This window comes from Saccopteryx bilineata, chromosome 1 (assembly GCF_036850765.1).
Source record: "Saccopteryx bilineata isolate mSacBil1 chromosome 1, mSacBil1_pri_phased_curated, whole genome shotgun sequence".
NCBI lineage: Eukaryota > Metazoa > Chordata > Mammalia > Chiroptera > Emballonuridae > Saccopteryx > Saccopteryx bilineata.
This window is the reverse complement of record NC_089490.1, coordinates 238,682,155-238,706,797: the sequence shown is the minus strand read 5'-3', so window position 1 is coordinate 238,706,797 and position 24,643 is coordinate 238,682,155. Positions and strand designations below refer to the sequence as shown.

The following is a 24,643-nucleotide window of genomic DNA, read 5'->3' as shown; positions in this document are numbered from 1 at the left end:
AATGCTAGCCTCAGAGCTAACTTACTACATGGCCTCTTGTCTCTTCTTTTTAAGGGAATCATCATATAAGCTATTGCTTTAGGTTATGATGAAGATCTCAGCTGACCAAATGGTATTCAGTGTTCATATAAAAGACCATCTTTCTATAAGCGACCAACCATTAACTTTTACCTCCTGCGTTCTCATAAAAACTTTTGTGTTGGCTTTTAACGATTGGTATCTGAAAAATGTCAAAACATTGATTCTCAGTTGTAAGTTTCTTGTCATAGATTAATCAAGATTGAACATCTGTGGTACAGCGTTTCTTTCCCTTTTTTTGTTGTTGATTAAAAAAAAAACTTTCACAAAGGGCCCTTGGAGACAGATGGCCCCTCACTGTTGATGGTTCGATTACCGTGATCACCCACAGCTTCAGAGGAGTGCGAAGAAAAGAAATTGCTTTCTTTGCCAAGGTGTTTTCAATTCAATTCTCACCCATTAGCCCGGTTTGGTTAAATTTGGAATTACTCTATATGTTTGAAATTACTCTATCAGGTGATTGATGAAGGTTTTCATTTTATTCTAATAGGTCTTGTTTAAAAGGAGTGGAAGTAGCAAAATGATAGATCTAACCTGCTATGGCTTATATTTTAAAGTTCTTTGAAGTTCCACTTTCATTACCTTAGCTAGAATTCACTTACAACTGAGGGAAAAAAAACAACAACTTCATTGTTTTTTTGAGTTGTGATGCTAATTTTAGGTAATTCTGGGAAGAAACATTTAGAAAGGATAGAATTAAACTGCTTATATGGCTTGAGTTTCTAAAGCACCAAAATGATTTTATAGGAGTCGATTGATTGCCCAAATGATTCTTCCCGAGGAGGATGATCACAATGGGGTTATTATATTAAATGCTTTTGTACCAACTGCTTGTATACATTATGAAGAGGTGAAGCAAACTGACAAGTCTCCCTCATTGCCTGCTTTTTATTTTACATATCTACATTATGAAAAGCAATAAGTAGAAGCACAACTTCTGCCATTTTTTTTGCAACTGATTATAGAGTAAAGCATCTTAAAATAGTAATTCCACTTCCTGAATGTTTCTGTATAGGAAAGTCAAACCCAAGTGCAGAATCAGATCTAGAATGAGAGGATATTGATTTGAATCAATGAACAATTAATAGTCTTCTCTAGGTTTCCTAACATACAGATTCCTAAGTGTTGTTCAAAGCAAGTTTGTAGGGCTTAGGCCGTTATTTACAAAGAATTTTTAAATATTTAGTTAGCTGAAAATACCTTCCTGCAGACAACAAGGAAAATTTCTAGACTTGTGAATATGCCTAAAACGACTGTGTGTTCAATGAACAATAAAATCAAAGCTCAACAAATTATAGCAAATGGGTTTATTTTTCATGTGTTTTCTCTGCAGTGCCATATTTAAGAAAGGGTGTGTATTAGAAACAAGGCTATCTGAATTCTAGTCTGGATGTCAGTAGTTGCTATCTCCCAACTTGGGAGCTATGATTTGCTGAGTGTGGGGGGTACAAAAGAATCTTTAAGGTCTTTTCTCACTCAAAATCTCTAGGATTCTATCTATACATAGTAAACCTTTTCCTTCATTCTTCCTCCCTCCCTCCCTCCCTCTCTCCCTCCCTCCCTTTCTTCCTTCCTCTCTCTTTCTCTTTCTTTCTTTCTTTCTTTCTTTCTTTCTTTCTTTCTTTCTTTCTTCTTTCTTTCTTTCTTTCTTTCTTTCTTTCTTTCTTTCTTTCTCTTTCTCTCTTTCTTTTCTCTCTCCCCTCCCTCCCTCCCTTTTTTGTCTTTCAAATTCCAAAGGAGAAAAACAAGAAAACAGGCCTTAAACTACTTTTTATATTCATAGATTTATTTTGTCTTTTGTTCAAATTGGAACTAATGGCTTAAATTCTGTATAAGGAAGTATTGTAAGAAAGCACAACAGAAGACATTTTCTCATGGGTATCCTAGATGCTAAGGTACAAAAGACATACATCTCATTTTGAGTCGGACTACCAGTGTGTGGCTATGGCGTATAGAATAGAGGAACAATAGTGTACCTTTCACTGTAGGTCCCCATCACTGTTTCTGAATTTTGGATTAAAATTATTTACATGTTATAGAGAAGTAGACTTATGGTATTAATAGTAATTATTAGCACAGAAATGGTTTTGAAAACATGCTGGTACCATTTTTCTTGCTAAAGTTCTATCCCACAGTAACTGCATTGGTTGCCATGTCTTTCCTGGCCCTCGGAAGATGTACCTGTCACTAAATAAAATATGTAGGTGATAAAGGGAATTCTGAGTTACTCATCGCCATACTTTATAGAATATTTTCAGTCAACCGATATTAAATTCTTTAACCTGTGATCCATAATGCTAACTGTGGTCAGAGATACATGGTCTATACTACTAGTTCCCAAAGTGTGGCCGTGAGATCAATAGCATCAGTACCACTTGGGAACTTATTAAGAAAGCAGTTTCTCATACCACTGTTGACCTTTTGACTCAGAAGTTCCTCAAGTGGGACCCAGAGATTGGTGTTTTAACAAGCTCTCTAGGCAATTTTGTTACAAGCTGTAGTTTGAGAACTGCTGGTTGGCCCTTTAAGAAGATGCTAAAATTGTGTGCTGTCATCTATGCATTAACCTTAACATAATTTGTGCAAACACCTGTCTCTGTTTATTAAGACTACATGGAGTCTGAATTTAACAGTTTTCACAATGAATTTGTTTTCTTCCATCACTGTTGCTGGTAGTCTTAAAGTTTGTAATGTTATGTAATTTATGGTAATATCATCTTGGATGGATTAGAGGAGATTATGAGCTTGTTGGAAGAAGTGATATCTTTCCACCAATGCTGTAAATCTCTGTTTTGGTAGGAAGGTCCCAAGGGGAAATGGCAGGATATTGGTTTTTGGGGGTCTCTGGCTTTACCTAGGTCATCTGTGGCCCTACATGAGGGAATGAATGATTTTTTCCTTAAATACTTCTCTCTTTTCCTCAGATAACATTACAGTAATTAATAAGGTTGCAAACTATTTTGGCAAATGTAGGGAAAATAATTTTATGCATGTGCTATCAGCAAGATGGCAGAATAGGAGAGGCCAGCCTTCATCCCCAATCAAAGATCAACAGATACTCATGAACAAAAACAGCTCTGGGAGGAGTCCACTCAGAGAAGGATAGATACTGTATGACCTCACTCATATGTAGCATTTAAAATATTGAACTCAAAGGAACAGAGAGTAGAACGGTGGCTGCCACAGGTTGAGGGGTGTGGGATATGGAGAGGTGTTGGGCTCAGGGTTCAAAGTTTCAGTTGTAAGATAAGTAAGTGCCAGGGATCTGATGTATACATGGCATGGTGACTGTAGTTAACAGTGTTGCATTGTATACTTGACAGTTGCTATGGAAGTTGGGTCTTAAAGTTCTCACTGTAACAACAAAACAAAAGCAACAGATCAGTAATCATGTGAGGTGAATGATACATTAACTAATCTTATTGTGGTGAACATTTTATAATGCATACATTTATGAACTCCTCCCATTGCACACCCTTAAACCATGTTGTATGTCAAACATATCTCAAGAAAATTGGAAAAAATACAATTTTAACTATAGTAATTTAAATCCTTGCTCTTAAATTTTTCCCTCAAAATAGCATATGTAGAAAATGATAGTTATATGGTAAACTTGGGTAGACAGAGGAGATTGTTCTTCCAGACCAGTGTAAAGAGAGGGAAAGAAGGATTAGGAGACAGGAGAGAAGGGAAATTGATTGTATATTCTTCAATACCTACCCTTGATCACAGACAGAAAGCAGTGTTATTCATAGATATAAGAGCAGAACTTGAACTGCCTAACTTCATAATTACAAATGCTCTATTTATTTATCTTGTCTTATTTCTCAGTCCCACAGTCTTCAGATACATGCAGTTGATTTTCTACTGACAATATAGTTTTAAAGTGTGTTAATATGATTTGGTGTAACATTTAGTAGTAATGAATTTAACAGAAAAAAACCACTTCCCTTTTTTTCTCTTTAGATCAGCAAATCATATCTACAACCTCATTTCTGTTTGAATTCTCTTTCCGTCACACATGGCTGACAGAAAGCTCAAACCCTGACAGAGACTATCATAATTTATTGCATCTAGGCAGTTGGACAGTGATGGGGAAATACCACAAATTTGCCATTAAGTGCTAGGTTGGAAATCTACCTAACTGAATACTCAACAGAGCCTGAAACACTTATTTTATACCTTAAGCAGGAGAGCTTTGCTCCTCCTATGCAGGAAATACTATATAATTAGCAGTTTTTACAAAAAAGCCTTATCTTCACACCGCAATTCTTGGATTCATAGCTTTCCCCTCTTTTCTTTTTCCTGTAACAATGGAAACCATTCTCTAGCTTCTCTCCAAGGCTCATCTCACTGCCTTGACCAGGAGCCAACGCTTCATGCCTTTCCAGGAGGGATAGTATATCTCTACATTTCCGGCTCTGTGCTGGCCTGTTGGTTTTCAACATGCTTGTGTCTGCTCCAGTCTAAAAGAAAAGAAGAACTGACAAATCTAGCTTCACTTCTTTCTCCTTCCACCTTTATGCTCTTTGTTTCGATGGCCTTTCTTAAATAAGTTGCCTCCGCACACTCTGCCTCTCTTGGGTCATACTCACTCCTTACTCTCCTTAAATCTGCCCTGTGCTCCTGTCCCTGTCCTGGGCTCCTTCACTGTGGCTCTGTGCTTCACGTACACTGGCCAGTTTCAGCCAGCACCTTGCTCAGTTTTGCCGCACTTGTTTGGGAATGTTTTCAGGCATACTCTCTTCCCTTGACTTGCGTAACAACACACACTCTGCCTGTATTTTTGTACATTTCTAGATTTTTTTTTCTTTTTTTCTCATTGGGTTGATGTTTTAATGGTTTCTCCTGTGACGCCCTGGCTACATTTTAGACTTTTCAGTTGACCCCTGCCTCTCCATCTTTACTCTTGACCATCTTTCTCTTTCTCTATGTTCTAGACATATTGCGTTTTCCTTTTTTTTCCAGTTTCTAAAATGTATTCTGCTTTCTTTTAACCTCCAAGATTTCATGCATATTGTTTCTCCCAGTCTGGAATGTTCTCCACTGCCCATTTTAGAGCCCAAGTCACCCTTAGTTTAACTTAACTGTTAGTTTCAATATGCTTTCTTTCCTGAGTGGTTTGGTCCATCTCCAGGATAGGTCAGATTTTTTTATGTGACCCTGCAACGTCCTGCCCTTTGGATAGAGTGCCCATTAAATTTCATTACATGATGTGTGTACATACACGTCCTTCCTGTCTCTAAGTTGTAGGGATCCTATTGCATTTAGTTCACCATTATATCTTTGTTGGTAAAGAATAATAATTCTACCTTTTCTTTAAGGAGTCTTGCTCATTTTGTATTCAAGAGACATTACCCTGCCTTCATTAGGAACCTTTTTGAAGTTATTAATAAGCCCATGAATTTTCAAGTTGAGTTCAAGCCTTTCTACCTTGTTTCAAACAATATTTGCACAAAAACTAGAGAGAGCTCTTAGGCATTTCCCCCATGTGGGCTATAGGGTATGGACAGGCAGGGTCTGCTGCTTCTTTGGCCTTGCATATATTTTTGAATAAAATACATTGAGCCTAAGTTAAATGGAACACAAAATATCTGGATTCTGGAAAGTATGTAAAATAGCTGCTCCTTAGATCTACACTAAGAAGGTTCTAGTCTCTGACATTTCTGAATGATAGGGCGTGTCCTTTGAGTTACTAGCCGACATTAGGGAGAAGAGAAGCCTGTGTGCCCCTGTCACCACGGCAAGGATAATGCCTGCCAACCCCCTCCCCTCCCACCCGTGACATCAGTATCGGGTTGACCTCACATGGGCAGATCAGACCTGGTCTCTGGAAAGTAACCCTCAGGGAAAAAGAAAACTCAGTCTTGGTATGTTCATTGGAGAAGCAGATCTTTTCTTTCAGAGCCCTTTTGTTTCTTCCCATGCCGAATTTGTGAAAGGTTGCTACAAAGATGCGTCGCTGTGGTGTAAATCCAATGACATCGGAGGCAACCAAGTTAATCCCTTTCAAAATAATGGATGCACAGGATGATAAAAAAAATCTTGGGTGCTGAAGTGTAATATGCATTTAATGAGAAGAAAAATTGAATATTTTCTACTAAGTGATTAAACCAATAGGTGTTATTTTTTTTTATGTGTTCACTTGTTCTTCTGTGAAAGGGCAGATGATGGGGATTCTAAATAGCACCATGAGGGGTGAAGGGAAGGACGGGGCAGGATGTGCCAGGTAATTGCTGTGAACAACAGGGCCAACACTTAGGGCTGTGCCCAGGGACAGGCGTCCTGGTATTAAGACAGAACTGTAAGAAATGTGTCACAAACATTTCCTCAAGTGGTAACCATAAAATTGAGGTTGTTGAAAAGGGATGTTTCCAGTCTTCACATGGACACTCTTGAACTCAATTATTTATAAGAAAGGGGTATTCTACATTTCCGAATGATGATGTGTGTCTGTGGCCATCAGTGAGTGTATTACTTTATCAAGATAATTCATGTAACATTTCACGGAGGTTCCATCAGGTGCTTTTGTTTTATGAGATTCAATCTCATTAAGTACCATTTTGATTAAAACTGCTGCATGAATGTACACACAGAACATATATCTATACCTGCCTATTGATCTATAGACACATGTATTTCAGTATAATCTTTAATAGGACACTCATATCTGAGTATTTTGAGGTCTCTAGTCCATGTCACTTTCAATTTAGAAATGTGTACATTTTGTCTTCCATGAAGGCATAGTCATGTAATATTATCTTCATAAATCTGTAATGTGTTTTTATATAAGCGGTTTTAAATTATTTCTTTTATTTATATAGAGCCTTTTTATTCTTTTATAGGTAAAAGGCTTAACTATAGAAAGCATGCTTGCTTTTCTGAGTTGAAATATTTGAAAACATTTCTTTTGAACCTAAGTCAAAAAACAGGGGGAGCCAGCTCAGGCTAAGAGTGTTGAGAGGTATTGAGTTTTGCAGTTAAAATCTTGAAACAGTGCACCCTTGGAAGATATTCTGAGGGCGTAATAAGGAATAGTGGGAATGGTGGCCTAGAGGTATACATTTCCACTGCCTGGCGTGTAATGTGACATCTTTCATCCACTAGATCCTCTCCCCGGGAGTAGAATTCAAATCTTGTCATATTGGTGGTGCTTGTTACATACATTGTCAGGGCTTTCAGAGGCTCTTTCAGAAGTTTTATACCTGTTGTACACACTCCTTTTAAAGCACATGTGTAGTACTCAGAAGTTTCTTTTTGACAGAATTAAAAAATCAGTACACGACCAAAATATATATTTATTAAGGCTAATGAAAATGACTTCTTTTTATTATACTGAAGTAGAAGAGAGATAGTGTGAGAAATAATGAAAACCTAGCTGGAATATTTATAAAACCACATTGATTTCCGTATAGGCACAATGCGACATACTATATTAGAAAAATTTCTCTGAAATGCCCTGAAAATATAAATTATATTTTAAGTAGGTTTGATCCTGTGTACCTACCAATTTATCTGTTATTTAAAAAATGCTTTGTAGAGTTGTAAATATGGGATTTCAAATATTAACTTTGATATAAAGCAAACATTATAACTGTTAGGATTTTAAATGGAAATTTAAGGTGATACATTTGTTCCAGTCTCTGAGAGCTAAAATATATTTGATTACATACCTACCACATTTATCTTTTACTTTTCAAATTAAAATCAATATGTTAATGTAGTTAAATCTGAAGGTTTATATTTAAGAATACTAAAATCTAAAGTATAAAAATGAAAATAATGAGTCACTTAAAGAAGTAACGATTTTTAATAATCTGACCAAGTTGTTTTATTTCTTCCTATTCCAAAGGTCAATATAAGTCATAAAAGATAAAAATATTTGATTTTCATCCTCATCCACTGTAAATGTTTAAAGAAAAATTTAAAAATTATTTAAAAAGTAGCTTTAACAATTTGAAGAGTATTTGTTGCTATAAAAGTTGTTTTATTTATTTTTTTGCCTCTGTTTAATGCCATGTATCAATTATTTACAGATCCAGTGGTTTTGTGGAAATTCCCAGAGGACTTTGGAGACCAGGTTGGAATCACATACTTTTTAAAAAAGACATTTAAAACTGGAGCATTATGATGATCACTAGTGTTACTGCCACCACTGCACATGATTTACTAGAAGTGTTTTCTCTTAGCTCAGAGAACAGAAGCTGTGTGTGCCAACTGTACATGTAAAGTGACCCAGCCGATGGGTCATGAAGAAGCCCTTACAGTGAAACTAATAGGCACTATTTAGTTTTATCATAGTTTTACACTCTTTGAGGTCTGCCTGTGGAATACATTTTTGGAAACACTTAAAAATTTTCCCATCAGAAAAAGCTGACAATACCATACTATGTTGAACACCCTCCTGTTATTTCTGTCTACTTACAAGTAAGTAGTAACTTCTGGGAACAAGTAGTCAGTTCTCTCCTGATACAGTAATATCTGAATCATTGACATCTGTAAATGGAATTGACAGTACTCTACTATTTTTTTAAATCTCACCTATAGCTTTGATTTCTTAAAAGAAAATGGGAGACTTCAGAGTGAATTTATCCCATTTATATTTTAAATTTTAGTTTTCTATAGTCTTTCTTAAGAGTTTAGTGTGACCAAATTGATAAATTATTTTGACATGATGTATGTAAATAGAAAAATCTTTCAAAGTTTATATTACAGATTTATTATTTTGAAGTGAATTATGTAGTGGATGGATAAGTATACAGATTTAAATTTTGATATTTATGGAAAAGGATAAGCAGGTTCCTTTTAGCTATCTGCAAAGAAGTGAAACAATACAGTCCTTGTCACTTTTAAAATTATAAAATTACAATACTACAAGCTTAACTGTAAGTTAAATTAACATATAATTTTCATAATTCTTGTAACTTAACAAGAATAAAAGTTGTTAGAAGTCATCGTTTAAAGCAGTTCATTCACTCTGGCCGGTTGGCTCAGTGGTGGAGTGTCGGCCCAGTGTGTGGAAGTTCCAGATTCTATTCCCAGCCAGGGTACACAGGAGAAGTGCCCATCTGCTTTTCCACCCTTCCCTCTCTCCTTTCTCTCTCTCTCTCTCTCTCTCTCTTCTCCTCCCACAACCAAGGCTCCATGGGAGCAAAGTTGGCCTGGGCTCTGAGGATGGCTCTGTGGCCTCTATCTCAGGCACTAGAATGGTTCTGGTTGCAGCGGAGCAACGGCCCAGATGGGCAGAACATCACCCCCTGGTGGGCTTGCCAGGTGGATTCTGGTTGGGCGCATGTGGCAGTCTGTCTCTGCCTCCCCACTTCTCATTTCAGAAAAAAAAAAAAAAATAAAATAAAGCAGTTCATTCAGAAACCATTACATAAAAACATGATTTTGAGATATGTGGAAGAGTAGCTTTCTATGTGTGGAAAATGGGAAATCACACTGAAAATACAGAGAATGGGGGCGTGGTGAATATCAGCTGGGTGCAGTCCAACCCACAACTGTTATTTCACACAAGAGGGTATGCACTCTTCCTGTGGTTTTAGCCCTTTAGAGAAGACTAAACATCTCAAGTATGTATATAAAAGAAAGTCCCTACAGTGAAGACATAAGTTGGACATATGCAACTTAATTGGGCTTGTCTCCAAGTCGTGTGTCATTAGGTTAGAGCCTTACTGACCCATTTTTTCACTTTGAAATACTATCCTTCTCTTGATCTTCTTAATTCTCTTGTCCACTGACCTAAGAACTAACCTCTTGTCCAGGTGTGTGTGTGTGTGTGTGTGTGTGTGTGTGAGTGGTTTCCATCTCTTATACCACTGCGAGAATTCCTAGGAGATCTGAAGGCTCCTAGCTTCAGTTCACATAAGGGTGACAGTGTACTGGTCAAGTTCAAGTTGCAGCGACTTTCTCAGCAAGACCAGCTCCTGCTCTTCCTCTCTGTGACCGATAAACTGGTGATAGGAATTTTTTAGTCAAGGGCTGAATGGTTGCTTTGTTTCCTGTATTTGTGAGCTCAGTGGGCATTAATAAGCCCTCACATACTTAACAGAACACTAAAGCGTTTAACCATGTCATAGAGATGAACCTTCGTAACCCCCCGGGTTCCAGTGCATGGCAGTTCCTACGACCTTTGGGAGGTTAGAGCTGAAAGGAGCTTTAGATTCCGCTGTGTCTAATGACGACTTCACGTCCGAAGAAGAAACCAAACTTTGTGTGGGAATCGAGCCAAGGGCCTTGAAGAGTGGTTTTGCTCTGTGCTTCTTGGGGACTGCTCTGCATCCTGCAGATGACAGAGTGCCCTCTGTGTTCTTCCGATTCTTCTTACCTCTCACCACTGTTCCATACTGACTGTCCGCCTCTTCCTAACCAGCCTTTGCACTGGATCTGAGACTGCTTCTGTGATCCTAATTCTTTTTTTCTTTTTTCTTTTTAATTTCAGTGAGAGGATGGAGGTAGAGAGACAGACATGTGCCCTGGACCGGGATCCACCCAGCAAGTCCCCTAGGGATGATGAGCTGCCCATCTGGGGTGTTGCTTTGTTGCTCAGCAACCTAGTCATTTTTTAGCATCTGCGACAGAGACCACGGGGCCATTCTTAGCGCCCGTGGCCAACTAACTTGAACCAAGCAAGCCATGGCTGCAGGAGGGGAAGAGAGATAGAGAGAAAGGAGAGGGGGAGGGGAAGGGGTGGAGAAGCAGATGGGATGGAGAAGCACACTTCTCCTGTGTGCCCAGACTGGGAATCGAACCCAGGACATCCACATTCCTGGCTGACACTCTACCACTGAGCCAATCAGCCAAGGCCAATCGTATTCTTAAAGATCAGTTTTTTTAGCTTTTAACATGTCCTGGGTATTATGCTAGGTGCTTTATATGCATAGTTCATTTTATCTTCAGATTCTCCTGGTACGGACAGGGTCATCCCCAGAACAGAGGAAGACACCTGTCTGGGGATCATACTGCTCCTGAGAGGCAGCGCTAAGAGTTGAAGGCAGGTTTGTCATATGTACTCCAAGGCAAGAGCTCTGTACAACTACGCTATATATTTTTTTCTGCTAGCAGTGATGATCTAAATCCTACTCACTTACTTGAGCTCTTTTAAAATAATTGTCATAATTTTTTTCTCAGTAGCTTTATAATTTGAAAGCCGTGTGCTACTTAATTCAAAGAAATCATGTCAATCACCTGCATTTTTGTCTGTAGATTATTAAGCTACAATGATCTCTGTAAAAGAGAAATACTCCTGCTGTCATCACCACTATCCTTGGTTCCTTCTGATGTGCTGGGAAGTTTTCTACATCTCCGTATTAGCTCATTTAACCCTCACAGGACCCCTGTGAGTTAAGGGACTACTATAATTCCCATTTCACAGAACTACAAAGTACTTATTTTACATGATAGGATGCATGCAACCAGTAAGTCACAGGGCATTGTTCTAAGCCAAAACTATGACTTCCAGAGCCCTTCGTCCAAAGACCTACTCAAACTCAAGACTCCCCATCAGTGCCTTCAACACAAAGCTCAGCGTTCTTAACAGGATCAAATCCCTTGTTTCAGGTCCTTTGTTTACACCTTCAGCCTCACATTTCTCTCTCTGCTTTCCCTTTCTCAATTAAAACATAGTCTGTGTTTGGTCATGCACGTGAGTTCCCATTATGTACCATTCATTTCCATTCTCTCTTTGAACAGAGTCTCTCTGTCTGAAATGCTAATCTCCTGTTTGCACTCCCTTTGCCTTGGCTTTGAGGTCCTTTCCTTCAAGAAGCCTTTTTTATGTCCCAGGTCTGGACTGAATGGGCCTCCTGGGAGTTCCCTCAGCATTTATGTTTCCCAGATTATGGCACTTAACCAGATCTATCATCCCTCTCTTTTCTGTTCCCCTCACTGGACTAAATGTATCTGGAACTAGTACTAAGGAGACCATTTTTAAAAGAAAATCAAATTATGACTTTAATACAAATAAGTATTAGATTTTATTTTTGTTGAAGGTGTTTTATTTTTTAACTCATTAATTGATGAGGGTACCCGTCAAATATTACAACCTGTTCAAAGGGTTGTTCAGAGCACCACAATACTATAGGTAAATCAGCAATGCAGTGATAAATGTGCCAATAGAAGTAAAAGTGGCTTCTTCACCCGGGGGCTGGAGGAGGAGGGAAATCAGTTGCCCCTCCATCAGACATACCTGTGACAGGTACCATCTGCATTGCTACCATTTATTTATAGCTTAAAGATGCCTGACATATGTTGGCGCAGGGGATAAAATGTCAATCTGGAATGCTGAGGTTGCCAGTTCGAAACCCCGGGCTTGCCCAGTCAAGGCACATACGAGAAGCAACTTCTATGAGTTAGTTGATGCTTCCCACTCTTATCTCCCTTTCTCTCTCTCTCTCTCTCTCTGCCTCCCTCTCTCCCTCTCTCCCTCTCTCCCTCTCTCCCCCTCTCCCTTTCTCCTCTCTCTAAAATCAATAAATAAAAGTCTTAAAAAAGATGAGGAAAGACACAGAACTCTTAGGTGACTGTGTTAGACAATGGCTCATTCCCACCGAAGACAATCGGTAATCTTTTGTTCCATTTCAGTCTTTTGCAGTTTTTCTCTACAGTCTTCCTCCTGCTCTTGCCACCATAATAATATCAGAGAATGAATATTCTAGATAAAAAAAAGAAGAGTCCCATTAGCTTTGGCCTGATTATTTGCATAGGTGCGTCAAGAGTGTTGGTCATTTAGCCTGTAATCCTCCATAGCTAGAGCCTTGCGGCGTAGAGCGATTGCCGTGTCTGCAAAATTAGCCTCTTTTGGGAAGTTTTCCTAGGGAATTTCAGATTGGACTTCTAGAAAACCCCTGTTGTATGTTATCCTAAAGCTAGAAAACCAAGCGCAAGAATTTGTCTTTCCCAGACTTTCCATGGACTACTGGTAACTTTAGTAAACTCTTCTCAAGGCTCATGAAATTAGCTACGGTCCCTAGTCGGTGAGGAAGGGACCTTCTTTAACACCTATACAACTGGAGTTTGCCAGCCAGGCTGAGGGCCAGTTTTCATGGGGGGTGGGGGCTTTGTAGTTTCCATATGAAGAGTTAATTTTGTTTCCTTCAAAGTGCCTTGACATGGCTCATTAAACAAGGATCTTTCTAGAGCATGACACTTTAAGTATCGACTTGGTTGTGTAATCAATTCTTCCAGTTACATCTTGTTAAAATGAAAGATGTATATATCTTTTAAAAAATTGACGATGGCAAATATTTCTTTCTCTTAATAATTTTTAAAGGGATTTGGTCAGAACAAATAAAGTTTTTCATGATTTAAAATTGAGGTAGATTGATAGCCAGACATTTAAAATTTTTTCTTCTTGCATCAGTCATAAAGAAGATCTAAATTTGAAAATAATTTATTAAATCTTAATGCTTTCAAAATAAATATTTAAGCAATTATGGAGAGTGTTTTTTTCTTTTTGTTTTCTTTTTTTGCTTGTTTGGACTCGATTCTGTTATTATTAACTACAAGCTCATCACATCATAAACAAAAAAATAGTTCAATTACATCCTACACCAACTCTTGTGTTTTCTAAATGAAAAGAATTCAACGTCCCGGACCAATTTTTGAGGTGTGGTGGTTAATTTTTATTTCACTACCCCTCTGCGTATGTATATTATATAAAAAGATATTTATAAGACAAATTGAGTTTTAATTTTTAATGAAATAAAATTATTTAAAGAGGTACAATAGTATAAGAGAATTATAATTATATCATGACGGCATTCTTTGTTTCATATTCAATATATTGTTAGTGTCTTTCCTTTGTACATTCTTCTGTCTACAAATGAAGATTCAGAATAAGGCATTATAAGTGCAAGCATGTAGGAAAATGCTTAAAGTTAAATCTACACTTTGCATTATAATTATATTTTTCTCTATATCCATCTTTCTTTACATAGCAAGATTTGTTTCTTTTGTAGATGCAGTATTAGGAAGCTCAAAGTAAAATGTGATTGTATTCTTATTTTACCTGCCTACTGTCTTATATTTCCTACTTTTAAAAAATTTGAAAATTTTATTGCAAACAGGGAAATGAATTTGGAAAAACTGACATTTTAGAAACTTTGCTTTATAGCTGAGGCATTTATTGGAAAAGAGAACTATGCTGTCTAGCCAACACCTATTGAAAAAATATTTTCACATACATTTTGATAACAAAATTTGAAAGCCCTTGAAAAATTGGTATATCTTTTTCTGCTGAAGGGTAAATAGGTTTTACTTTAATAAGCTCTTAGAGGTGAAGTTTTTAATTATTTTTATGGCAGTGAAATTATACTACTATGCAAACGATTCCCATCAATCCTGGAAGGTCTGACATTGTTCAGTGAGTTATAGAAATTACATAATATTAGATGATGCTGATTTAAAGAGATACATGCAGTTTTACAAAAACTTTTTATTAACCAGTAAACATTTGACACATAAATTTGAAATTTAGCCCCAGAAAGAGTTTTGAATCTTTGAGAGAAAAAGAGTTGAAAAATAATTATTTTCAGGGTAAATGTACCTTGAAATTGTCTGATGAATCAGAAGCAATTTTCCCCAAGTCAGGAGAAAAAAAAAGTTAAATATAAAATTGGGGTATTAAAGTTTCTGTGCCAGTTCACAATGCTACCTTTCGCTTTTTCTTGTATTTTTCGTTTAGAAAAAAGTTAAACTTAGTTAACTATGAAACAAAGGATAGAAATAAGAATAACATTTTCAGATGTTACTTGATGAAAAACTGAAAATCTTTAAAAATTGGCATAACGTCAATGTTCAGTCACATGCAGTATGTTACTTTGAAATAATCTTGCTTATTTTAACTGTATTCTGCTTTGAAAAAATACCTTTTAGGAAGATTTCTTTTTTAGGACTAGGCATAAGAGAATGAGGCTCATGGTTTACCAGCATCAGTTAGAACCCATAAATTGACATGTGACCTTTTTCTTTGGTTTCCATTTTCTCTCCCTTCAGTACGTTATTAATAGATAAGCTCTTTTAAATTTTGCCTGGTTGTTTACTAGTGTTTAACCTTCTAGCCTGACAGGCAATTGCAGAGAGTAAGCCGGTAGGAAGAGATGGCACTATGAAAAATTTTAAAGTTAAAAAAAAAATCTATCCTCTGTGAGCTGAAAATGTTGAACTTGATCAACATATGGCACCAGTGAACCTCCGCCCCACCCGCTCTTTTGTTATCTTGTGATTGTTACCAGGCTTAATGGCAGTTGTAAGCCACAGTTCTGGATGGGGGGGGGGGCGGGCAGGGGAGGGCAGTGAGTCCACCCTGGGGAGGGGGGTGGAAGCCGCAGTGTGGATTATGGAAATATGGATTGATCTGAAAAGAAACGCTTCGTAAAAGAAAGGGGCTCAAAGGGAAGCCCTGAAAACTGATGAAAAGATGATGGAATATGATGTGAGGGTGATCATTGGAAATCTCGCCTTTCATCCCCAGCTGCCGCGTTCTGGAGAAAAGGGGTGCATTTGTGTGTTAAGAGAGAGCTCAGGGAGACCAGATTAGCAGTCTTATTTATTCGATCTATTTTCATTTTCAGCGAAATAAAATATGTGCATTTTTAATAATGGGCTTTGCATCTGTGAGACTTTTTAAATCTTAAAGACAATAATGTTAGATATGATAGGCCCTAGAAATGTTGAAAGTAGTATGTGGGATTTGATTCATGTTTAACCTTCAACAGGATATCATTTCAAAAATTAACTTCATGTTTGTTGTAGGAAGTATTGTAACTAATTGTGACTGAATATTATACATATTTGGGATATGAATTATTTTCTCTCACTTTCATAACTTAGTTATTCACATATAATAGTTACATGTTTAGTCATATGTCTTTTTTCTAGACAAGTGGTAGCATTGCAGCTTCTCTCGGTAAACTTTACTAAGTGGTGGCATATGTCTTTATCCTTAGCCTGTTGGACCAGGAAAGACAACAATGCAGTCTCTAGCGGTCATGTTTGCAAATGCAGACACAGGTGCACGTGGATTTAACTTATTTCTGATGTGCATGTGTACCATGAAAGAAGAGCACTTGCCTGATTCTAAAGTTTGGAAGAAACTGGCAAAGAGTTAGCATGGCAGCAGAGAACAAAGATGTTTGGGTGGAGAATTGTAATTTGAGGGAGGAGGATGCTTTCAGTTTTTGCACATGCTGAGATTCTGGTCGGACGCCTTTAGGTAGCAGGAAGCCTCTGACCTGTTCAGGAGAGAATGAGATATAGTTTGTTTCACACAGTAAGAAATAGCTGAAATGGGTTCTGAACCTCACATCTGGTTGGAGAGCCCAGACGTTGATCCCATGGGGGAAGCGGTGAGGTTAGATCCCCCCCTGGGGAGCTGAACCCTGGAGAACACCAGTGGCGAAGGCTTATGGAGAAGGAGACATGGAGGAGCCCAAAAAGAAAGGACAGAGAAAGAAGAGCTAGAGAAAACGGATGCAGACCTTTAAGGAAATGCTTGTAAACACGGGATGCTTGTGTGCATCCTCAGATCAGGGGATAGATCACTCTCCTTTTTAATCCCATGTCTTTCATCCACAGTGTACTGAATAAACACAAGTTAAATGGCTGAGTGAGGTGTTACACAGAAGTGTCATTCTGAAGGCTAGAAAAGGCTATTCAATGTAGACATTAGAAATCACAGCCGACGGAGAAGACCCAACAGTAAAGATATGAAGGTCCGCCATTCTTTCAAGGACATTTTCAAGGAAAGGAAGAACTGACTTAGTTCTACTTCTTAGCTGACCACAGATTGACTCTAACTTGACAAGATTTAACCTCAGTCTGCTTTTACAAATAAGTTACTCCTGTTTTTTTTTTTTAATTACTCCTTATTTTTCATATGTCCCAATAACATAATATATTGTAAGGGATAAACAGCAGGTATGAGATAATTTATTCAACAGTATTATCAATTCTTCGCTGAGAAGGTTTATCAAATAATTAGATGTACACATCGTTTCTGGTTTATTGAGTCAAATCTTCTACAAGAGATGCAGGAAATTGTGTTTTCTCTTTAAGGTCATTTCTGCCCAAGTGGACTAGCCTAGGAGTGATGAAAACTCATTGGTATTTGGTGAGACCTGTTTGGTGGCTTTCTGTGTGTGAAAAGAGCCACTGTTTGCAGTTCAGTTTCTCAGAGAAAGAGTTGTGCATAACAAGAACTAAGACCAAAATTGGCACCTTTCTCTAGAATCTCAGCCAGAGGCCAAAGATGACATCAGAGGGGAGTGTGAACACAGTTTTTATCCCGAGGTGAATGTTCTATAACGGGTGGGGAAGAACAAGTTTGTAAAATAATAGTTCACAGTATTTCGTAGAATTTCAAGAAACACTCATTAAAAAAAACCCCCCAAACCCTTATGAGTTCAAATCTAATTGTAGTTCAATATAATATAACCAAAAAAAAAAAAAGTTCCTGGATTCTTGACTTTTTAGCCCTGTTGATGACAGTGTCTGAATAACATTTTATTTTAGTTACTAAGTATTGATACTTAGTTCCTGTTTTAATTTGAACGGGAATAAAATGTCTAGCAAACTTCATTGAATGGAATGGCTAAAGGTCAACCTGATCTCTGGGTGTTTACTATCTGAGCTACAGTTTTCCGTGTCTTTGAGCACTAAATAGACACAGCATTGACCAATCTTCCATTTCCCACCATTGAGCCCAAGATAATTACATACTCTCAGCCCTAAGTCCTTCTATTACTATTAACTTTTTATAATCTCCTCCTGCCTGTGTTACTACTCTACTGTCATTTACTTGTTCTGGTGTGAACCTTGTTCTGATATACAACACATGACTTTGTTTCCGATTTTAAATATTATGCTTCACATTCACTTATTTGGTAGTTTGCTCAGGTGTGAGAAAGGATCAACTTACGCCCTTATTTTTAAGTCTGTTATTTGAATGCTAGGATTTGCCAGGAAAGCCGTCTAGTCTTGGACTTTTGTTTGTTGGGAGATTTTTCATAACTGATTTAGTCTGTTCAGATACTCTCTTTTTTTCATGATTCAGTCTTGGAGGATTGTGTATTCTTAGAAACTCATCCATTTTTTTCTACCTTGTCCAATTCGTTGGTGTATAATTGTTCATCATAGTCTCTTGTGGTTTGTTTGTATTTTTATAATAGCAGTTGTAACTTTTCCTTTTTTATTTCTGATGTTATTTACACAAGCCTTCTCTTTCTGTTTTTCTTGGTAAGTCTAGCTAAAGGTTTGTCAAGGCATTTATCTTTTCAAAGAACCAGAGCTTATTTTTATTGATCTCTTCTATTAGTCTCTATTTTATTCATTTTTGCTCTGATCTTTATTATTCCCACCTACAAATTTTGAGCTTCATTTGTTCTTCTTTTTCTACTTCCTTTGAGTGTAAAGTTAGATTGATTATTTGAGGTTTTTCTTGTTGCTTAAGTTAGGCCTGTAATGCTATGAACTTCCCTCTTAGAACTCTTTTGCTGCATCCCACATAGTATTTTGGTATGTTATATTTCCATTTTTATTTGTCAGCAGGTACTTTTTGATTTTCCTTAGATGCCTTCATTGACCCATTGGTTGTTCAGTAGCGTGTTGCTTAATCTCTACCTATTTTCTCTCCATTTTTTTTTTGCAATTCATTTCTAGTTTAATGTAATTATGGTTAGAAAATTAAAAACAAACAAAAAAACCCTTCCCTATGGTGGATCCCACTCAGGGCATGGGGTTTTCTGCATGACCAAATCTCTGCCTATCTCTCCTGCCTGGATTTTACCCTTGTATCCTTAGTTGTGGAGGAGCTGCTCAGCCTGTTTTCAGGGGGGTTGTCTCAGATGTAGGTGTCGATTTGTTGAGTCTGTGAGGGGAGGGGAGCTCAGTGTTTTCAGTGCTTCCATCTTGGAATTACGCCCCCTCCATTCCTTTTAAGTGCCTTTTAAAATCTTAGATTCAGGAGGGAAATGTATTATGCCTTTTCTTTGCCAAGTGAGCCATTTAATTGTAAATACACATATTTTGTTTTTTGTAATGTCATTCTGCCCTGATTTGAACAAGGCTTTTTAATTGGCATTAGATTAAACTGAAGTGATTGTTTGTAGACTTCAGGGGTCACATCACCTGTCCAAGTCTGATACACATACAACCCAAATCCATGAAAAGTGTATATCAACAGCACAGTTCTTTCTGTAGCACAAGGCATTGGCTTCATGGCAGTTATTTGTCTTCTAACAATAAAAAATTATTTTTAATCTTTTTTTGGTAGAGAAAAATAACTTGACCAGAGTTAACAATCTAAACAATTTTCATGTCAGAATTGAGACTCTTGCAATGATCTCCCTAATTTAAGGAGGAAGGGTGAGAGAGAAACTTATTTGAAATTGAAATACTATGGAAAAGTAAAAACTAGGAGAAAGATTCCACAGTGGGCTCAGTTTCTCTTGACAGTTATTCTTTGGTGCTATGTTAAGAATGTAACATTGTCTCTAAGTTTAAAATACTTCTTAAAACAGTGAGCAGATGTTTCAAGAGACCATTTGTACAATTCACCACATTAATGTAATTCTTTCTTTTACTAAGATGCATCCTGGTCTAATCACTCTATTAGTATAGTTGTTTCCCTGGTAAATTAAAAACACCTTGCGGTGCCCTGTGAATTCACTGTGGTGCCTTGAGCATCACAGCGTACCTGCGGTGACTCAGGAGCTCAGTGTATGTTCCCTTCAAGAAAAATAGACGTGATAATTTCCCTGCTTCAAACACAAGTAGTTTCAATGCATACGTGGCATTAATGAATGCTCATTTATTTTAGGAGTTAATATTCAAAATGAAGAAATCTTTTTCTTCTTTTTTTTTTTTAGAAACCCATATATGGCCTTTGTGAATAATATTAAAATTGACATGTATCCACCTCCATGTTACAAAAGGATTCTGAGAGTGTTATTCAAGTGAAAAAAAAGTGGGTATTTCAAAACTGCCCTTGTACAGTACTGTGTTATAATTTCCCTGAGAACTTCGGTAGACATTTAATTCATCTCTGGTTAAAATTATTGCGAGGCGTTTTAGGAAAGGAAATATTGATAGGCCACTGAAGAGTCATGGTTAGCGGAAAGCAAGTGGGTTTGAATCCCAACTTCCCTCAAGTCTAACGCTAAGCTAAGCATAGGTGACTGGACACTGCCGTGTTTTCCTGCAATGTGTTGAGGTCTGGCAGCTCATTTTCTGACGTTGACTAGAGGTAGCCAAGGACGTGGCCGCCAACTAGCGCAGGAGAGCAGGGCAGAAGGATGTCCTCAAGGAGGTTGTTGAATTAATCAGTCCCTGAACAAGTCTGCCTTGTCACTTCTTGTAGTGAGAGAATAACGATTCTTCCTTACATTCATTAAACACCCTTAGCTGATACAGTTAGTCTTATTCCTTAGGTATAGGTGCCATTCACACTAAGAGTCGAGACCCTGCGGCGTCTCTAGTGCATCTAGACTCTTGTCTATACTCAAATGTGTTTTGAAAAACCCAATTGATTCCTGTAGTTTCTTATCTCCCTCCTAATCTGTTCTGCCCTCCCATTTAGAAGCTCTGCAGCAAGGTGGTTACGGAATGGAATTAACAGGATTTGATGAATGATTGATCACATGTGATGGATGATTGATCACAGAAAGGGAGGGGTGCAGACAACGGCCCTGTTTTGGGTTGGGGGTCTGGGTACATGGTGTTCCCATTCTAAGTGACAAGGACTCTAACTAGAAGATTGGCTTCTGGTTTTGTACATCTTGCATTTCTGGGGACATTCAGAAGCCAGTGACAGAAAGCAGTGAGATGAATAATCCTGGAGTTCACAGACATATCTAAATCAGAAGACTAATAAGAGATTTGCTCGTGGTAGTTGACCCTGAGGGGCGTGCCCAGGCAGGTGCGCTTACTGAGGACTGAGTGTGGCAGAGAGGAGTGTCTGGAAACTCCTAGAACGTCGGGGTCTCAGTGCCAGCAAGGGAGAATCGTCGAGAAGGAGGAAAACTGCTCCTGACATCAACAGTGACATCTCCCATTTCATCTTAGTGTTTCTCACAGACATTTCAGGACCTTTGTGGTTACTGAACTCTCATTAGGAGGTAAACTTTACATGTTTTATTTAGCTTCTAAAAAAAACAATGAACAGGTCGATTCTTAAATCCACTTGTTCTCCCTTTTATTTGCTGAGTTGATGATGCTGACTGGTACCCCACGGGATAAAGATGCAGTACATGGGGGTTTGCTCTCTCTTCTCTTACCAGATCACCTTGGTCATAATCCTTGTTAGCAGTGACACGAGACCTAGGGCTAAAGGTGCGATATGTAGCTTTTGTTAGTCACTTACCAGATGGGGGGTGTGCTGTGTGCGGGACATTTGGCAGGGAGATGTGTGGTTACTGCCCCTTGGGTTTTGCAGTTCATGATTTATGTTCTCGTTCACCCTTTCTTTTGATTATTTTCCACATTGTATGTCAGTGTGTTATTTCTAAATAAAAATAAAATATTTTAGAGAATCAAGAAGACTTTGAAAACCTAAATTTTTTTTTTTTTTTTTTTTTTTTGCGCTAAGGAAATCAGGTGTTTTATAAGAACAAAAGCCTATAGAACACGGGGGAAAAAATAACGCTATCACTTTAATCCTTTTACATAGTCTATGGATGCCAGCCTAGCACTGTGAATGTGCATGTGCGTGCATGTGTGTGAGCTTGTGTGTGTGTACTTAAACACACTGTGTGGTGGAAACACCAAGTTTTATGAACACTTCCAACAAATAACAGAAGTACCACTTTCAATTAGCATTATTGCTAAAAGGATGCCCCCCAAACTAATGGCACATGTATGTGTCTTAGTCCTCCCTCCCTCTCTCTCTCTCCCTCTCTCCCTCCCTCTCATTTTTTAACTTCAGTTTGAATAGCACCTGTAATTAGGAAGAAAACCGAGCCCAGGGAGCTAGGTGGGACCTCCATCCATTGATCTGTGTAAGCTCAGCTCACACTGTCAGGGGAGAAGCAGTCAGCCACTGGGCGCCTTTGTCACTGACATAAGCTGAGAGAGGATTTTTTGTCTATACTGTTTATGCACTAGTCTATAGACCTGCTGGCTGGTTGAATTTTAAAGAGTGCGGAGGTTTAAAGACTTGTCCCCTGAGGGGCGCTTCTGCCAGTTGGGAAGCGAGCTGAGGATGCCACAGAGTGGGCATGTGTGTTGGTTGTGGGAGGAGGGGTGTGTGGAAGGTGGAACCGCTAAGGGGGAACCTTCTTAATTTGAGGCTTAACACTGATTTGAAATAGATGACTAATTTTGGTATGTTTACAGGCAGTGAATTTTGTATCTATCTCTCATCTATCTATCTGTCTATCTATCTATCTATCTATCTACCATCTATCTATCATCTATTGTCACAGAAATGATATGAATACCTTTGCAGGGGTTTATCTAAATAACGTTTGTATGTGTAGTGAGTATGGTAGTAAGTGGCTGAACTTTTGTAGCACAAGATAAGGATTAGCAATGATCCAAGGAACTGTTGTTTGTAAGGGACCATTTCCAGTTTCAAAGTAATGTAAATTATTTCAAGTGTAGCCGTTCTCTTAATTACATTTAGCAAAATATTATTGTCGGTGGCAAAACAGTTAGCTTTTCTTAAATGTGGGGTCATGCTTGTAAAGGTCCATGTTCCTAAGAAAATAAGATGCCCTGCCCGCCCTGAAGGGAGATAGATCACCTTCTTACACGATGCCTTTCTGGCTGTCAGTGATTATGACTCTTGAAGCTTTTCTAGATATTAGCACTGGAATTGTACAATGCTTTATTTTAAAGTGAAACCTCCCTGCAGCCTATGTTTTAAAAGAACATGAGAGATTCCTTCTGAGATACTCAAGCCTGTGTGTCTGTAGAGGATTTCAAGATTTAAATATTGATTTCTCTGGGTATAAGTTTTACTGGTAAAGAAGTAATAGATAAGGTATTTTTCTGGGGGGGGGGAGACAGTGACTACTGCATTAAGGTATTGGCTCTTTTTCCTTATTAACAGGAAAAAAGGCTCATATATCTCTGCTTTGTCTCGTAAAATTACCTGGCTTTGAACTTGTGTTATGTTCTCTTCTATTCTAAAGTGTAACTTGAAGGATCAGAGCTCATCTTAAGTTGTTTTTCCCCATATAACAAACTAGATCTTTTTTTCCCATTTTTGGCCCAATGGCTGATGATGATTTTCATTTTGTTATAACAGTGAACATGTGCATGATTTCTGAAAGCTTTAAAAATTATTTTAGAACAGCCACAAAAATTGCTTCGGGTTTCACAATCAATAAGGTTATTTCCTGCGCTTAATTAAAACATTGATTTTCATAGGAGGCAGTTTTTAAACGCGAGTGCACAGAATAGCATCTATCTTGCATTCAGTGTTAAGGCTTATCTTTTTTTTTTTTTTTTTTTTTTTTTTTTAGTTACACCTTTAAGGGGTTTATCTGAGATAGAACTCAGGGTTCCTGTTACCGGATTTACCAAGGGTTGAATCACCTTAAACGTGTGTCTTGAGCCACAGACGTCTTTTTCTAAAAGCGTTTTCCTGTGGGACGCGGGAGAGTTGTTATACATTCTCAGTAATTCATTCTGCCGTGAGCCTCCTTCCCTTCGCTCTGCCTGCATTTTAATTGAAACAACATTTCTCTTTCTGAGCCAGGATCTGTCAGAAGTCCCTGTGGCTAGTCTGTGGGACCAGTAGCCTCCCCATATGGTGCGGCGCTTCTTGTAAAATCCATATGGCCTTGTTGAGGGAACCCCAGCGGGGATGTGAAGGGTGTTAATACCTTTCAGGCCGGGCTTCTCCCTCCTGGGGCTTCCTGGCATTGTGACTGCAATCTGCCGAGGCCCCACACTTCATTCCTTCTTAATAATCAATTATTTTAGTTTACGAACCGGTGCCGTTCTTAAGAAACAACCCCCCCCTTTTTTTCTTTTCTTTCTTTTCTTTCTGGAAAATGTCTCCTAAAAGGTTTCACTATATCTTTATAAATATTCTAAAAATTTTTTTTTAATTTGCCTTTACAGGAAGTCCTGCAGAGTGTACCCAAGTTCTGTTTCCCCTTTGACGTTGAAAGGTACAGTATAAGTCATCGTTTAAGTGACTTCGCCCATCTCAGCTAGTGCGTTAACAAGGATGGCGTTTGTTTTTTTTTTTAAATGAAGAAAATGTCTTTTCTCTTGATTGCTTCCAACAACAAAAAGACTAGATGCTCAAAAGTGAAGTAGAACTTGGAATGCAGAAGTCTTTTTACATCATTGCATCTTTTTGTTTTCCTCACTGTGGCCAGTTGGGAAACTCCTGAAGGTCCCGCCTCTCCTGAGTGCTGCAGGGACACATTCTAAGTGCTAGCCAAAAAAAAAAAAAAAAGAATATATTAATGTGTCCTTGATCAGAGCCTTAGAATTGTGTGTTTGAAAATCAGATGTATATGTCCTGGCTTCCCTCTCTCTTCACCCTAATAGAAAAGACCATCTGTGTGATCCTGTAAAACCGACGGCTGGTTGTCTCCCAAGAATAGCT

General features: G+C 38.1%; 1 protein-coding gene across 5 annotated transcripts in view; it reads left to right on the top strand.

The window, feature by feature from the left end:
• Nucleotides 1-24,643, top strand: part of DENND1B (DENN domain containing 1B) — a 150,121-nt gene that overhangs the window by 29,856 nt on the left and 95,622 nt on the right. For 4 of the 5 annotated variants that reach the window (XM_066238578.1, XM_066238558.1, XM_066238587.1 and 1 more), the window contains exons 3-4: nt 8,115-8,158; nt 24,148-24,197. In XM_066238578.1, the coding sequence (XP_066094675.1) occupies nt 8,115-8,158; nt 24,148-24,197 (94 nt within the window). The remainder of the gene's footprint in view (nt 1-8,114; nt 8,159-24,147; nt 24,198-24,643) is intronic. The other variant, XM_066238596.1, reaches the window with a different exon arrangement.